This window comes from Galeopterus variegatus, unplaced genomic scaffold, assembly GCF_000696425.1.
Source record: "Galeopterus variegatus unplaced genomic scaffold, G_variegatus-3.0.2 Scaffold973, whole genome shotgun sequence".
Taxonomy (NCBI): domain Eukaryota; kingdom Metazoa; phylum Chordata; class Mammalia; order Dermoptera; family Cynocephalidae; genus Galeopterus; species Galeopterus variegatus.
Genome location: NW_007727084.1, coordinates 462,676 through 478,179, shown reverse-complemented (window position 1 = coordinate 478,179; position 15,504 = coordinate 462,676). Strand labels below are relative to the sequence as shown.

The following is a 15,504-nucleotide window of genomic DNA, read 5'->3' as shown; positions in this document are numbered from 1 at the left end:
ACATGGCCTTATAATACCAATGTCAAGGGTTTGGTTCCTGTACCTGTCAGCCGCCAAAAAAAAAATAAATAAATAAATATCCTTTCAGATCACAATGGAATGAAACTAGAAATTAAGAGAAGGAAAACTGGAAAATTCACAAATATGTGAAAATTAAAGAACGCGTTCTAAAACAATCAATGGGTCAAAGAAAAAATTGCAAGGGGAAATTAGAAAACACCTTGAAATAAATACAGAAACACAAGATATTAAAATATATGGGATGCAACAGAAACAGAGCTGAGTGAAATTTACAGCTATGAACACCTACACTAAAAGAGAAGAAAGATCTCAACTCAATAAACTAACTGTACATCTTAAGGAACTAGAAAAAGAAGAACAAATTACACCCAAAAGTAGCAGATGGAAGGAAATAATAAAGATTGGAGTGGAGATAAATGAAATAGAGAATCAAAAAACAATAGAGAATCACTGAAAACAATAGTTGTTTTTTTTAAAGGTCAACAAAATGGATAAACCTTTAGGTAGACTAAGAACAAAAGAGAGAAGACTTCAGTTACTAAAATCAGAAATTAAAGTGGAGATATTGCTACCTACTTTACAGAAATAAAGGGGATTATAAGAGATTATGAACAATTGTACACCAACAAATTGGATAACCTAGATGAAATGGAAACATTTCTATAAACACATAAACTACCAAAACTTGTTGAAGAAGAAACAGAAAATTGTATTTATATAACAAAAAGAGATTGTTTTATATACATACATACATACATACATATATATATAAAACAAAAAAAAGATTGGGGCCGGCCCGGGGGTGCACTGGATAAGTGCACTGCTTGGGAAGAGCGGCGGCGCTCCCACCCGAGGGTTCTGATCCCACATACAGACCGGTTCCCGCTCACTGGCTGAGCGAGGCACGGGAGCAACGCCGAGGGTTGCGATCCCGTTGCTGGTCCCCGGTCCGGTCCGGTACGGGGGCAACACTGAGGGTTGCGATCTGTTGCCGGACACGGAAAAAGACAAAAGACAAAAAAAAAAAGAAGTTCATGTATTGGAAGTTTGACTCCCATTGTAACAGTACTAAGAGTGTGGGAAGTCAAATTATGGTATCTGAAAGGTGGGACCTTTACAAGGTGATTAGATTGTCAGGACTGTGCCCTTGTGAATGGATCGATTCATTCACAAAGTAATGGGTATGGTTCTGATGGCTTTATAAGGAGAGCCAGTGAGAAGGTAAAAAAAAAAAAAAAAAAAAAAAAAAAAAAAAAAAAGATTGAATCAGTAATAATAATAATAATTTTAAAATCCCAATGAAGAAAACCCAAGACCAGATGGTTTCACTGGTAAATTTTATCAAACCCCTAAAGACAAATTAATACCAATTCTTCTCAAACTTTTCCAAAAAATTAAAGAGAAGGGAAGATTTCCTAGCTCATTCTATGAAGCCATCATTACCTTGATACCAAAGCCAGACAAAGACATTACAAGAAAAGAAAACTAAAGAGTAATATTCCTTATGAATATAGATGCAAAAGTACTCAGCAAAATACTAGTAAACCAATAACACCAAGGCCAATGGTTCAGATCCCCATATTGACCAGCTGCCAAAACAAACAAACAAACAAATAAACAAAAACTAGCAAACCAAATTCATGAGCATATTAAAAGGATTATCTTGTATAGTCAAGTGGGATTTATCCCTGGAATGTATGAGTAGTTCAATATACAAAAGTCAATGCAATACACCACATTAATAGAATGGAAGAAGATAACCACATGATAATCTCAACTGATGAAGAAAAGGTATTTGAAAAAATCCAACATTCATTCATGACAAAAACACTCCATAAACTAGGATTAGATGGAAACTTCCTTAGCACAATAAAGGCAGTGTATAAAAATCCTATGGCTAGCATTGTACTCAATGGTGAAGGACTGAAAGATTTTCCCCTAAGATCAGGAACAATCAAGATACCCACTTTTGGGCCGGCCTGTGGCTCACTCGGTAGAGTGCGGTGCTGATAACACCAAGGCCACGGGTTCGGATCCCATATAGGGATGGCCGGTTCGCTCACTGGGTGAGCGTGGTGCTGACAACACCAAGTCGAGGGTTAAGATCCCCTTACCGGTCATCTTTTACAAAAAAAAAAAAAGATACCCGCTTTTGCACTTTGGCTTAACACAGTACTGGAAGTTCTAGTCAGAGCAATTAGGTAAAAAAAAAAAAAGAAAGAAAAGAAAAGAAAGAAAAAAGAAAAAGAAACAAAAGGCATACAAATTGGAAAGAAAGAAGTAAAGTTCTGTCTGTTTGCAGAGGACATTATCTTTTATGTAGAAAACCCTAAAGAACACACACAGAGACACACACACACACAAATTGTTAGAGCTGATAAATGATTTCCACAAAGTTGCAGGATACAAAACCAGTACACAAAAATTGTTTGTATTTCTTTCTTTCTTTTTATTTTTTTTTAAAGATGACCGGTAAGCAGATCTTAACCCTTGACTTGGTGTTGTTAGCACCATGCTTACCCAGTGAGCGAGCTAACCGGCCATCCCTATATGGGATCCGAACCCATGGCCTTGGTGTTATCAGCACCGCACTCTCCCAAGTGAGCCACGGGCCTGCCCAAATTGTTTGTATTTCTACACACTGCCAATGAACAATATGAAAGGAAAATTAAGAGGCCGGCCCGTGGCTCACTCAGGAGAGTGCGGTGCTGATAACACTAAGGCCCCGGGTTCAGATCCCATATAGGGATGGCCGGTTCGCTCACTGGCTGAGCGTGGTGCTGACAACACCAAGTCAAGGGTTAAGATCCCCTTACCGGTCATCTTTTAAAAAAAAAAGAAAAAAAAGAAAGGAAAATTAAGAAAACAATTCCATTTATAACAGCATTAAAAAGAATAAAACATTTAAGTATAAATTTATACAAAGAGGTGAAAGACTTGTATACTGAAAACTACAAAACATTGCTAAAATAAATTAAAGAAGCACAGCCTTATGACACCAAGGTCACGTGTTTGGATCCCCATACTGGACAGCTGCCGAAAACAAAACAAAACAAAAAGAAATTTAAAAAGACAAATAAACGGAAAGACATCCCATGTTCATGAATTGGGAGACTTAATATTGTTAAGATGACACTACTACCTGTAGTAGGTTGTTGTCGCTGCCATAACAAACACAGACTGGGTAGCTTAAACATCAGAAATTTATTTTCTTAAAATTCTGGAGGCTACTCATTAAAAATCAAGGTCTTCACAGGTTGGTATCTTCTGAGGCCTCTCTCCTTGGCTTTCTGACGGCCTTGTAATCGTGTCCTCACAGTCTCTTCTCTGTGTACATACATCCCTGGTATCCCTTTGTGTGTCCCAATTTCCTCTTCTTATAAAGACTCCAGTCAGATTGGACTAGAGCCCACCCTAAGGGCCTCATTTTTTTTTTTTTCCTTTTTATCTTTTTTCGTGACCGGCAACGGTTTGCAACCCTCAGTGTCGCACCCGTACCGGACCGGGACCGGCAACGGGATCGCAACCCTCGGTGTTGTGCCCGCACCTCACTCAGCCAGTGAGCAGCTGGTCTGTATATGGGATCCGAACCCTCGGCGGGAGCGTCACCGCACTCCCAAGCGGTGCACTGTAGCAGTGCGCCACCGGGCCGGCCCCTAAGGGCCTCATTTTAATTTAATCTCTTCTTTAAAGGCCCTATCTCCAAATAATAGTCACATTCTGAGGTACTGGAAGTTAGGTATTCAACATATGAATTTGGGGCAAAATTCAGCCCAAAACACAACTCAAGTAGATATACAGAGTCAATGAAATCCCTATCATAATCCCAATGGCAATTTTGCAGAAACAGAAAAACACATCCTAAAATTCATATGGAATTGCAAGGGACCCTAAGCTAAACAGCCCAAACTAGCTTGAAATAGCAAAACAAAGTTGGAAGACTCACACTTCCTGATTTCAAAACCCACTACAAATTTACAGTAATCAAAACAGTGTGGTGGGCCGGCCCAGTGGCGCACTGGATAGTGCGCCTCTTGGGAAGTGCGGCGGCGCTCCCGCCCGAGGGTTCGGATCCCACATACAGACCGGTTCTCGCTCACTGGCTGAGCGAGGTGCGGGAGCAACACCGAGGGTTGCGATCCCGTTGCCGGTCCCCGGTCCAGTACGGGGGCAACACTGAGGGTTGCGATCCGTTGCCGGACACGGAAAAAGACAAAAGACAAAAAAAAAAACAAAATAAAAAAACAGTGTGGTACTGGCATAAAGACACACATATAGACCAACGTAACAGAATAGAGAGCCCATAAATAAACCCTCCCATACTCGCATACAGTCAATTGATTTTGACAAGGGTGCCAAGATCATTCAATCAGGAAGGGACACTCATTCAAATAAATGGTGCTGGGAAAATTGGATAGCCACATGCAAAAGAGTTAAGTTGGATTCTTACCCTATACTGTATGCAAAATGTAACTCAAAATGGGTCAAATTCCTAAATTTGAGAGCTAAAACTACCAAACATAAAACTATAAAAATCTATACCACCTTTGATTTGTCAATGCTTTCTTAAGTATGACACCAAAAGTGCAGACAACAAAAGGAAAAATAGATAAATTGGACTTCATTGAAAAATTAAAAACTTTTGTCAATCAAAGGATACCATCAAGAGAGTGAAAAAGCCCACAGAATGAGAGAAAATATTTTAAAATAATATATCTAATAAGGGATTAATATCCAGATTATAAAGATCTCCTACAACTTACCAACAAAAACCCACAAATAACCCAAGTAAGAAATGCGCAAAAGATTTGAATAGACATTTCTCCAAAGAAGATAAACAAATTGCCAATAGGCCGGCCCATGGCTCACTCGGGAGAGTGCGGTGCTGATAACACCAAGGCCACGGGTTCGGATCCTATATAGTGATGGCCGGTTAGCTCACTGGCTGAGCCTGGTGCTGACAACACCAAGCCAATGGTTGAGATCCCCTTACCGGTCATCTTAAAAAAACAAAACAAAACAAACAAACAAACAAAAAAAAAATTGCCAATAAGCACATGAAAAGATATTAATCATTATTAGTTCAGGGAAATGCAAGTCAAAACCATGATGAAATAACACTTCACATCCCCTGAGTTGGCTATAATAATAACAATAATAATAATAAAACATGGAAAATAAGTGTTGGTAAGGATGTGGAGAAATTGGAACCCTTGCTGGTGTAACCCATAACCCATTTTGGTGGGAATGTAAAATGGTTTAGCTGCTGTGCAAAATGGTTTGGTTCTTGAAAAAGCTAAACATGGAATTACCATATCACCCAACAATTTCACTCTTAGATATACAATTCAAAATAAGTAAAAACACGTATTCAAACAAGTACATGAGGCCGGCCCGTGGCTCACTCGGTAGAGTGCGGTGCTGATAACACCAAGGCCACAGGTTCGGATCCTATATAAGGATGGCCGGTTTGCTCACTGGCTGAGCGTGGTGTTGACAACACCAAGCCAAGGGTTGAGATCCCCTTACCGGTCATCTTTAAAAAAAAAAAAACAAGTACATGTACATGTAGGTTCATAGCAGCACTATGCATGATAGCTAAAAGGTGACAACATCCCAAATGTTCATCAATGAATGAATGGATAAACAAATTGTTGAATACACTTGTATATACAATAGAACATTTTCAGCCATATAAAAGAATGAAGTTCTGATACATGCTGCAACATCTATGACCTCTAAAACAGTATGCTAAGTGAAAGAAGCCAGACACAAAAGGTCACATATTGTATGATTCTATTAATATGAAATACCCAGAACAGATAAATACATAGAGGCAGAATGTAGATTGGTGGTTACCAAGGGCAGGAGAAAGAAGGGAAGGGCAAGCAAATACTTAAAGGGCATAGGGTTTCCTTTTGTGGTGATGAAAAATGTTTTTGAAGTAGATGGAGGTAGTCTTTGCACAATATTGTGAATGCGCTAAATGCCACTGAATTGTTCAATTTACTATTTTTCATTAAAAAAATTTTTTTGGCAATGGCCAGGATGGAGATCCAAACCCTTGACCTCGATGTTATGAACTGTTCGCTTTAAAATGGTCGATTTTATGTTGTGTGAATTTCACTTCAATTATATATATCTATTAATATTATCTAATATCTATAATATATATTAATATATTATATCTATTAATATAATATCAATATAGGTAATCTATTAATATAAATATAATTAACATTTAACGCTATACATTACATATAATAATATAAGTATATATTTAAAACGGTATGGTGTTTGTCAAGAATATAGTGACCAGTAGAATATAATAGATGGCTTAAGATATATCTGATTTTTTTTATATGTGATTATTGAAGATAATTTAATATAGGACACAAATGTATTTCATTTTGGTGGAAAAACAGTAGCTTACTTAATAAATGATTCTGGAAAAAATTACCATCAGATAGAAATCAAACAGATTTCATCAAACCTAGCAGAATGTTCAAAAATTAATTCAGATTAATAAAAATTACGTTTGGAAGAAAAGCAAATATTTTACCAAAAAATTTTGGAGAATGTTTGTTTTACTTTGGGATGGGAAGAACTTACGAAGAAAAATAGAAAACACAGGCCGGCCCGTGGCTCACTTGGTAGAGTGCGGTGCTGATAACACCAAGGCCACGGGTTCGGATCCTATATAGGGATGGCTGGTTTGCTCACTGGCTGAGCGTGGTGCTGACAACACCAAGCCAAGGGTTGAGATCCCCTTACCGGTCATCTTTAAAAAAAAAAAAAGAAAAGAAAACACAAGCACAAATGGAAAATTACATAAATTTAACATATAAAAATTAATAATTTTTGCACATCAAAAGATACTATATATATTAAGTCAGATAAACAATAAACCAAGGAAAACAGTTGCAACAGATACGACAAATAAAAGATTTTAGTTCTAATATGCAAAAAGTGCCTAAAAATTTATAGGAAAATGCAACAAGGCCACAGAAAGTTTCACAGAAAAAGAAATTCAAATGTCCAGTAAACACAGCAAAGGATGCTCAACCTCAGTAATAGGAAAATGCAAATTAAAGCAACAAAAAACTAGTGCTTGTCGCCTGTCAGAGTGGCAAAAGGAAAAAGAAGCTACAAAGTCCAGTAGAGGTGATGTTGCCAGTGCTCTTACTTTGTTTGTGAAACTGAACCGATAATTTTGGAAAGTAATCTTATAATGTAAACTAAAATTAAAAATATGTATATCTTGACTCTGCAATCTTACATCCTAGGACCTGTGCCTTAGAAATATGTAAAACAAGGGCCGGCCCGTGGCTCACTCGGGAGAGTGCGGTGCTGATAACATCAAGGCCATGGGTTCCGATCCCATATAGGGATGGTTGGTTCACTCACTGGCTGAGTGTGGTGCTGACAACACCAACCCAAGGGTTAAGATCCCCTTACAGGTCATCTTTAAAAATAAATAAATAAATAAATAAATAAAATAAAATAAAATAAAATAAGAAAGAAAAGAAAAGAAATATGTAGAACAGATTGGGCCAGTCTGGGTGCAGTAGTGTTTAAAATTAATTGATCATAACCAGTTACAGATTATTTTGTTTCTTCTCCACATCCGCTGCCTCGCTTGACTAGCCTTTAAAAAATACAATATCTCTGTACCAGCCATCTGCCTAAAATAAAAATATATAAATAAAATAAAATAAAATAAAAAACTGGTTATGTGGTGTTACAGCACCAAGGTCAAGGGTTTGCATCCCTGCACACCAGCCAGCCACCGAAAAAAAAGAAAACAGAAAAAGAAATTGGTTAAAGTGTGGTGGTGGTAACACGAAGGTTTGGGGTTTGATCCCTGTACCAGCCAGCCGCCAAAAAAATTAAATAAACAAATAAAACAATTGTATATAAAGATATGTTTAAGAATTGTTATTGAGCTTCATACCAGCCAGCCACAAAAAAAAAAAAAAAAAAAAAAAAAAAAAGAACTGTTATTGCTGCATTGTTAGCAGTGGCAAACATACAAAAATAACCCAAATATCAATATGGGAACCATTAAATCGATTATTCACATATATATTCATACTGCGGAATATTATGCAGCCAGATTTTTTTTTTTTTAAGTGTCAGAAATACGTGCATTGAGCCATAGAGATGTCTTTAATATATTGCTAAAACAGACTTTGTAGCACTGGTCAATTGGCTCAGCTGGTTAGAGTGCTGTACTGACAACACCAGGGTCAAGGTTTCGGATCCCCACACAGGCCATCTGCCAAAAACACCCAATGAAACAAAAAAAAAAAAAAAAAAAAAAAAAAAAAAAAAGGGCTTTGCAGAAAGTATGTATTGTATAATTCAGTTTTTGTTTAAATATTTTTTAGCGTCACAAGTTATTTAACGTAATCATCTATTCACTCATTCAACAAATATTTATTGACTGCCTACTAACATGTGCCAAGCACTGAGATATTAGGTATTCAGCAGTAAAGGAAACTGTTAAAGATCCCTGTCCTCATGGAGCTGACATTCTACACGATGGCGACAGAATTGGGTTTTGACAAAAAGTAATGTTGAAAGGCAGGTGTAATATCTATGCATCAATGGCGGAAGTAGGAGTTGGGATTTAAAAAAAAATTGGGAACCCTCTGCTTACATGCGGCATTTAGAGCCACAGGACTGGATAATTTTTGTAAATAGTTTTTGCTTATTTGTATAAGCTTGGAGAAAAATGTGGAAGGATTCACTAAGAGACTAAAGAGGGAGACCTGGGTTCAGATCCCAGCTGTTGGTCCTTTGGAAGGTTACCCAGCCGCTCAAAGCCTGTCTATAAAATGGGAAGAATAATACAGCTGTCCAAATGACACCGCATCGCCACCTCTTGCTTAGTTGGCTTAAAGAAGCTGCCCTGAAGGTGGAACCTCTAAGACAGTAACGTAGCGTTTCGAACGCGCGAGCTGAATCCAAGGCAGCCATATTGATCACGGGAGTTGGGGGACGGGAGGAAGTTGAGGCTGTCATTTTCAGTTAGGGAAGGCAAGACTTCTAGTCACCATCTTGAGTGGCAGCAGAGGCGGAAGCTGACATGTTCATTAAGGGCAGGGCTCCGAGCGCACTCCCCCGAGAGCGACGGCAAGCTGCCCGCGGCAGGCAGAGACCGGCCTTCGTGGCCCCGCCCCCAAGCGTGGGCTCCACCTCCCGGCCCCACTTCCGCCGGGCGAGCATCCGTAGGCGTCGCTGCCGTAAAGGCAGGTGGTTTGCCGCATCACGGAAGATGGCGGCCGCGGCGGTGAACGGGGCGGGGGGCGCCTCGAGCTCCGGGCCAGCTGCGGCCTCGGGCGCGGTCCTACAGGCAGCGGCCGGCATGTACGAGCAACTCAAGGGGGAGTGGAACCGTAAAAGCCCCAATCTTAGCAAGTGCGGGGAAGAGCTGGGCCGCCTCAAGGTAAGGGTCGGTGGGCCCCAGATACCGAGTGCTTGCGGGGGGCGCTGCTAGGGGTCTGGATTGAACCACATTCCGGGCTGTGGGAGAGGCCACGGGCCTCCAAGTGCCGACGGGGCTAAGGCAAGCTAGGGCATGCGATAGGGTGAAAGATGGGGGACAGCCAAAGTGCGGTCTTGGAGGGATCATGACGTGAGAGAGGCCCCGGACGGACCAAACGCGGCCCCATGGGGCCGGGGTTGGGGGCGGTGGCGGTGAGAGTGACGGAAAGACTGGTTATGGCAGAACCGAGTGAGGGGTTGAATATTTGGTGCTTGGAGTCCTAACTGGTTGGAGTGACAGTGATAGTCCTGGAGACAGGACTAAACCCTAAAATATTCTTATAGGTAGAGAACAAGAACATGGGGCTCAGGGTGCTTCAGACCAAGTGTGTTTGGGAAGAGGTATAAATACAGTAGCTGGACCAAGTTGAGTATGATAAGAACGCTGTATGGGCTGGACTGTGGGGGGTGGTTAGTGCCCCCTTTTCCCTCCTTTAGTCCCTCCCTGATGTAGGTTTTGGGGGTAGCTCAGCCGCCCTTCCCCCAATAGAGCGTGGGGAAGGTCCGCCAAGAACCAAAGGTGCTGGTGTCCTCCCACCTCCATGATTCCATTCGGTCAGGCACTGAGTGTCTCTCCCGTGTCCCCAGTGGGTCTATTAATAATTGTAATATGAGGTAATCCTAAATGAGCACTCGCTGTGTGCTCAGGCCCTGTTCTGAATGCTTTATGAGGACTGACTCTTAATACTCCTAACAATTTTATGAGTCAGGGATGATGGGTATCTCCATTTTCCAGGAGCCTAGAGAAGGTAAGTAACCTGTATTTGAAATCCCATCTTCTTCCTTCCTTCCGTCTCCTCCCTGTCAGCTGGTTTTGCTGGAGCTCAACTTTCTGCCAACCACAGGGACCAAGCTGACCAAACAGCAGCTCATTCTTGCCCGTGAGTATCACTTGGGTTGGTGGGGGGTTTTGGGCTGAGGCTTGTGGCAGGAATGCCAGCAGTGGCGGTTGGGGGAGGGAAGTCACTTCCTGAGAGCCCATCCTGTCACCCACAGGTGACATACTGGAGATCGGGGCCCAGTGGAGCATCCTACGCAAGGATATCCCCTCCTTCGAGCGCTACATGGCCCAGCTCAAATGCTACTACTTTGATTACAAGTGAGAATGGACCCTGTGTCTGATTGGGGGGTGGAGTGGTGGTTACATGGCAGCTCTTATCTCTGGAGCTGCAGCCACTCAGGTCATCTTTCTTCACTTGGGAACTCTTGCATTTTTTTCTAGCTCTGTCCCCAGAGGATGCAGGGTCAGGGGGTTGGCCTGGAGGTCCTGAGACTGGGATTGTATGATTCAGTCTCTATAGGTCTCCAGTCTGTTTCCCCCTACCCATCTGCACACTACATCCCTCTGCTCAGTGTGGCCGTTATCACCTTTTACCTGCCCTGGCTCCAGCCTTGCTCCCTCTGACTCATACTACCATGGCAGCCTGTAGGACCTTTGTGACACTAAAATTTGACCCTTTTGATCCCCTGCTCAAAAGTTGTTATGGGAGCTGGCCAGTTAACTCAGTTGGTTAGAGCATGGTGCTGGTAACACCAAGGTCCAGGGTTAGATCCCTGTACTGGCCAGCTGCCAAAAAAAGAAAAGAACCTGTCATGGCTCTTCATGATGCTCAGGCTCAAGACCAAGTTCTTTCTTTTGGCCTCCAGTACTGTCCCAGCCGGACTCTTCTGCCTGTGCCTCCCCATTCCAGCCCTGACCCACTTATACTTCCCCAACCCAGCCCTGTGTCTCCCGCTGGACTGTGAACTTCCTAAAGGCAGAGCCTGGAACTGTCTTGGTGACTGCTGTGTCCCCAGCATTGCCTACCACAGGGCCAGGCCCAGAGCAGGGACTCACTGGGTATGTGTTGAATATGAAACTGAATGACACCTGTGTAGGTTAATGATAAAGAATTTGACATCAGACAAACCTGAGTTTAAAACTTCCTGCCATTTCCTGATTATGTTGTCTTGAGCAAATGACTTCTTTTCCGTGTCTCTGTTTCCTTCTTAAAGTGTGGGTTATGATTCTTAATATAATCACAGCTAACACTTATACAGTGTTTATTTGGGCCACATACTTTTCTAATCATTTTACAATGGTTAAATAATTTAGTTTACTTACCCTTATTCATTTAATCCATCTCTATGAGATGGATAGTGTGGTGATACCCATTTTACAGTTGGACAGACTGAGGCTGAGTCACTTCACCGAGGTGAGGTCACTTGCTTGGGTCGATATGACTTACAAGTGACTGCTTTGTGCCTCTTTGGACATCAGTTTCCTCATCCCAAAGCCCAGGACCCAATATTCCTTCAAAGAGACAGCACAGGGAAGTTGTCAGGGTGGAGCCTGGGATGGGGTGCTTATTAGGTCCCTATGCCCTTCTTACCTTGGTTTCCCTTCCCTGGTCTACAGGGAGCAGCTCCCTGAATCGGCCTACATGCATCAGCTCTTGGGCCTCAACCTCCTCTTCCTGCTGTCCCAGAACCGGGTGGCTGAGTTCCACACAGAGTTGGAGCGGCTGCCTGCCAAGGACATCCAGACCAATGTCTACATCAAGCACCCTGTGTCCCTTGAGCAAGTGAGGCTGGGGAAAGGGAAGGGGAGGGACTGGCTAAAGTGAGTGGTGCAGGGATACATTAGGGAGGGTTTCCTGGAGAAGAGGGCAGGGTTTGTCCATCTTTCAACCCATGGATTCATTTACTTATTCATCCAACAAATATTGAGCCCAACTGTGTGCCAGGCACTGTGATAGGTTTTCAGACTGTGCAATGAATCAAACAGATAAAAACCCTGATCTTGCGGAGATGACATTCAGGGGAGAAAGCAGACAGAAAAGTAAGTAGCCTATATAGTTTGTCAGATGTTAAGTGCTGTGGAGAAAAAGCAGGAAGGAGGGTGAATAGTCAGGGACGGGGTAAAATTTTATATAGGGTGGTCAGGGAAGGTCTCATGAAAAGATGAAATTTTTTTTTTTTTTTTTTTTTTAAAGATGACTGGTAAGGGGATCTCAACCCTTGGCTTGGTGTTGTTAGCACCACGCTCTCCCAAGTGAGCAAACCAGCCATCCCTATATAGGGATTCGAACCTGTGGCCTTGGTGTTATCAGCACCGCACTCTCCCAAGTGAGCCACGGGCCGGCCTGAAAAGATGAAATTTGAGAAAGACTCGAAAGGGATGAGGAACATATGGATAACCTGACATGTCTATAAGGCAGAGACGTGCCTGCTGTATTTGAGAGACAGGGAAGAAGGCAGTGTTTCTGGGACAAGGTGAGCAGGGCCAGGGAAAAGCCTTAGGACCTAAGGTTAGGAAGTTCTTTCTAGAGCTGAGGTCTCATGGGAGGATTTGGCCATGGGAAGAGGTTGGTAGAGAGGGTAGTTCCAGCAGGCAGCACAGTTTGGGCAAAGGTGTGGAAGGATGAGTCTGGGGTGGATCCGTCTCTGTCTCCCTCCTACAATTGGAGAATAGACAAGATCATTAGATACCAGGCTACGGCAGGCTCAGAGAGTGAGTGAATGTGCATGTATATATGTGTGTGTTTGTAAACTAGAGGGCTTCCTGGAAGAGGAGGGACCTAGTCTGCACAGGGAATGGGTGGCTGTACAGGCAAGGGTGTTCTAACAGAGTAGGGATTATGGGAGCACTAGGAGTATGGTGAGGCCTCAGCAGGTAGGCACCTGTGCTGCTTTTCCTCATTTCTCTTCTTCCCCATCCCTGGCTTTTGCAGTACCTGATGGAGGGCAGCTATAACAAGGTGTTTCTAGCCAAGGGTAACATCCCTGCCGAGAGCTACACCTTCTTCATTGACATCCTACTTGACACTATCAGGTGCGTGGGGGGCCAGGACCCTGTGGGGTTTGGAAAGAGATTGGACTCAGGAGTCAGACAGCCCTGAGTTTGAATCTGTTTCTGGCCACTTGTGATTTGGGTAGGCTGGGTCTGTTTCTTTTTTTTTTTTTTTCCTTTTTGTCTTTTTTCGTGTCCGGCAACAGATTGCAACCCTCAGTGTCGCGCCCCGGCAACGGGATCGCAACCCTCGGCGTTGCTCCCACACCTCGCTCAGCCAGTGAGCGGGAACCGGTCCGTATGTGGGATCCGAACCCTCGGCGGGAGCGCCACTGCACTCTCAAGCGGCGCACTGTAGCAGTGCGCCACCGGGCCGGCCCTGGGTCTGTTTCTTATCCTCCTAGCACCTCAGTTCTTTTCTGTGACCTAGAACTGGTCATGAGATGATAGGTAAGAGCCCTTATCTTGCTCTGGGTTATTTACATGTGTGGCCATATGTGTCAGACCTGACCATGGGCTTGGTGCCCAGACAGCAGTCAGTGGACAGGAACTGTGATATCTCTCAGAATGCTCCGGCCCACCTCCCGTCCCAGATACTCATCCAGCATGTCACGTGACCTCACCTCAGATCACATAAACTTTATTGCCCCTTCTCTAGAATGGGACCACCAAGTCTCAGCAGCCCTTCAGATTGTGTGTGCACAAGTGACATCATGGGCAGGTGGGCATGATATAGAATTCCTTGTGGAGTAAAAGGGTATGGAAGTGGTGATGGAGCTGATACACTCAGGCAAAGTGCCAGATTGAAATGGGTTTCCATTCCTTGGGTGGCAAAGGCAAGCCTAGAGACTTGGCAGGAATGAGGAGGGTAGCTTAGTGGGTATAGGTTATTTTTTATTATGAAATATTTTAGCTCTCCAAAATGAACAGGGAGTTAATATAATGAGTACTCACATACTTACCATCTGGCCTAAAAGAATATCTCAGAAATGGATGCACTGCTCCCTGTCACTATTTTTTCCCCACAGCTAACTCCTTCCCCTATTCCAGACTTGATGCCTTGCTGGGTTTTTTTACTTTAATGGTGTTCATTATGCCTCTTGATGGGTACAAGGAACTCCTCAGGATCTATGAAGTGGGGTGCAGTGCCCTTGTGAGGGCAGTGTTATGTGAAGAGATCCCCGCATGTGAATTCCAAACTGGCTTTCATACAGCCTGAAATCCTTGTGGCTGGGAGTGGGATTCAAAGTTTGCGCTCAGTAGTGAGAGAAATCTAGGCATAGATCTCCCTGTGGCCCTTGCTCGCTTTGTAACTCTGATCAAATTACTCCCCCCCTCTCTCAGCCTTGATCAGTAAAACAGGGCATGTAACATATTCCCAGTCATCAGTGCTGAACTGAAGGATCAGAGCTGACATGTGTCAGGCATGGAAGGTTGTCTTTGCTTAATAATGAGAACCTCATCATCTTCCCCCAGGGATGAGATTGCTGGGTGCATTGAGAAGGCTTATGAGAAAATTCTTTTCACTGAGGCCACCCGGATCCTCTTCTTCAACACACCCAAAAAGATGACGGACTACGCCAAGAAGGTGTCTGGGGTGCAGGGCAAGGGGCTGTGGGGCCAAGGTGTGCACTCACTAATAGCAATGTGATGTGGTCTAGAGAGACACTCGGACAAGATTGCCCAGGTTTAAATCCAGCTGTGTGCCCTTAGGCAGGTCGCCAAACCTCTCTGAGCTTCAGTTTGCCTGTCTGTAGAATGGGGCTTATCACACATAGGATGAGCATAGTACCTGACACCTGGTGGAGGTAGGCGCTCCACACATTGGCTGCTGTCCTTATCACAACTCCTTAGAGGTGGCAGCTTTTCCTCTGAGACTTTGCATCATTTGGTCTGGGGCCTTTGCGCAGAAGCAATGCTCCCACAGACACTGATGAATGCTGTGTAGTGACCCTGGTGTCCCAGGAAGCAGGAGGAGGGTCAAGAACACCCTGTAGAAGTGGTGAAATTGATTTTGAGTGATGGCAACAGTTGATACTGATTGATCACTTACTCCGGGCCGAACACTATTCTCGGTGCTTTAGATGTGTAAATTCAGGGCCAGCCCGTGGCTCACTTGAGAGAGTGCGGTGCTGATAACACCAAGGCCACAGGTTTGGATC

General features: G+C 43.3%; 1 protein-coding gene across 1 annotated transcript in view; it reads left to right on the top strand.

Moving 5' to 3' along the window:
* The first annotated feature begins 9,068 nt into the window (after positions 1-9,068).
* PSMD8 (proteasome (prosome, macropain) 26S subunit, non-ATPase, 8) overlaps positions 9,069-15,504 on the top strand; it is an 8,643-nt gene continuing 2,207 nt past the window's right edge. Inside the window, exons 1-6 of the mRNA XM_008573951.1 lie at positions 9,069-9,472; positions 10,379-10,451; positions 10,567-10,669; positions 11,969-12,134; positions 13,284-13,384; positions 14,819-14,930. Coding sequence (XP_008572173.1) covers positions 9,113-9,472; positions 10,379-10,451; positions 10,567-10,669; positions 11,969-12,134; positions 13,284-13,384; positions 14,819-14,930 — 915 coding nt within the window. The 5' untranslated portion in view covers positions 9,069-9,112. The remainder of the gene's footprint in view (positions 9,473-10,378; positions 10,452-10,566; positions 10,670-11,968; positions 12,135-13,283; positions 13,385-14,818; positions 14,931-15,504) is intronic.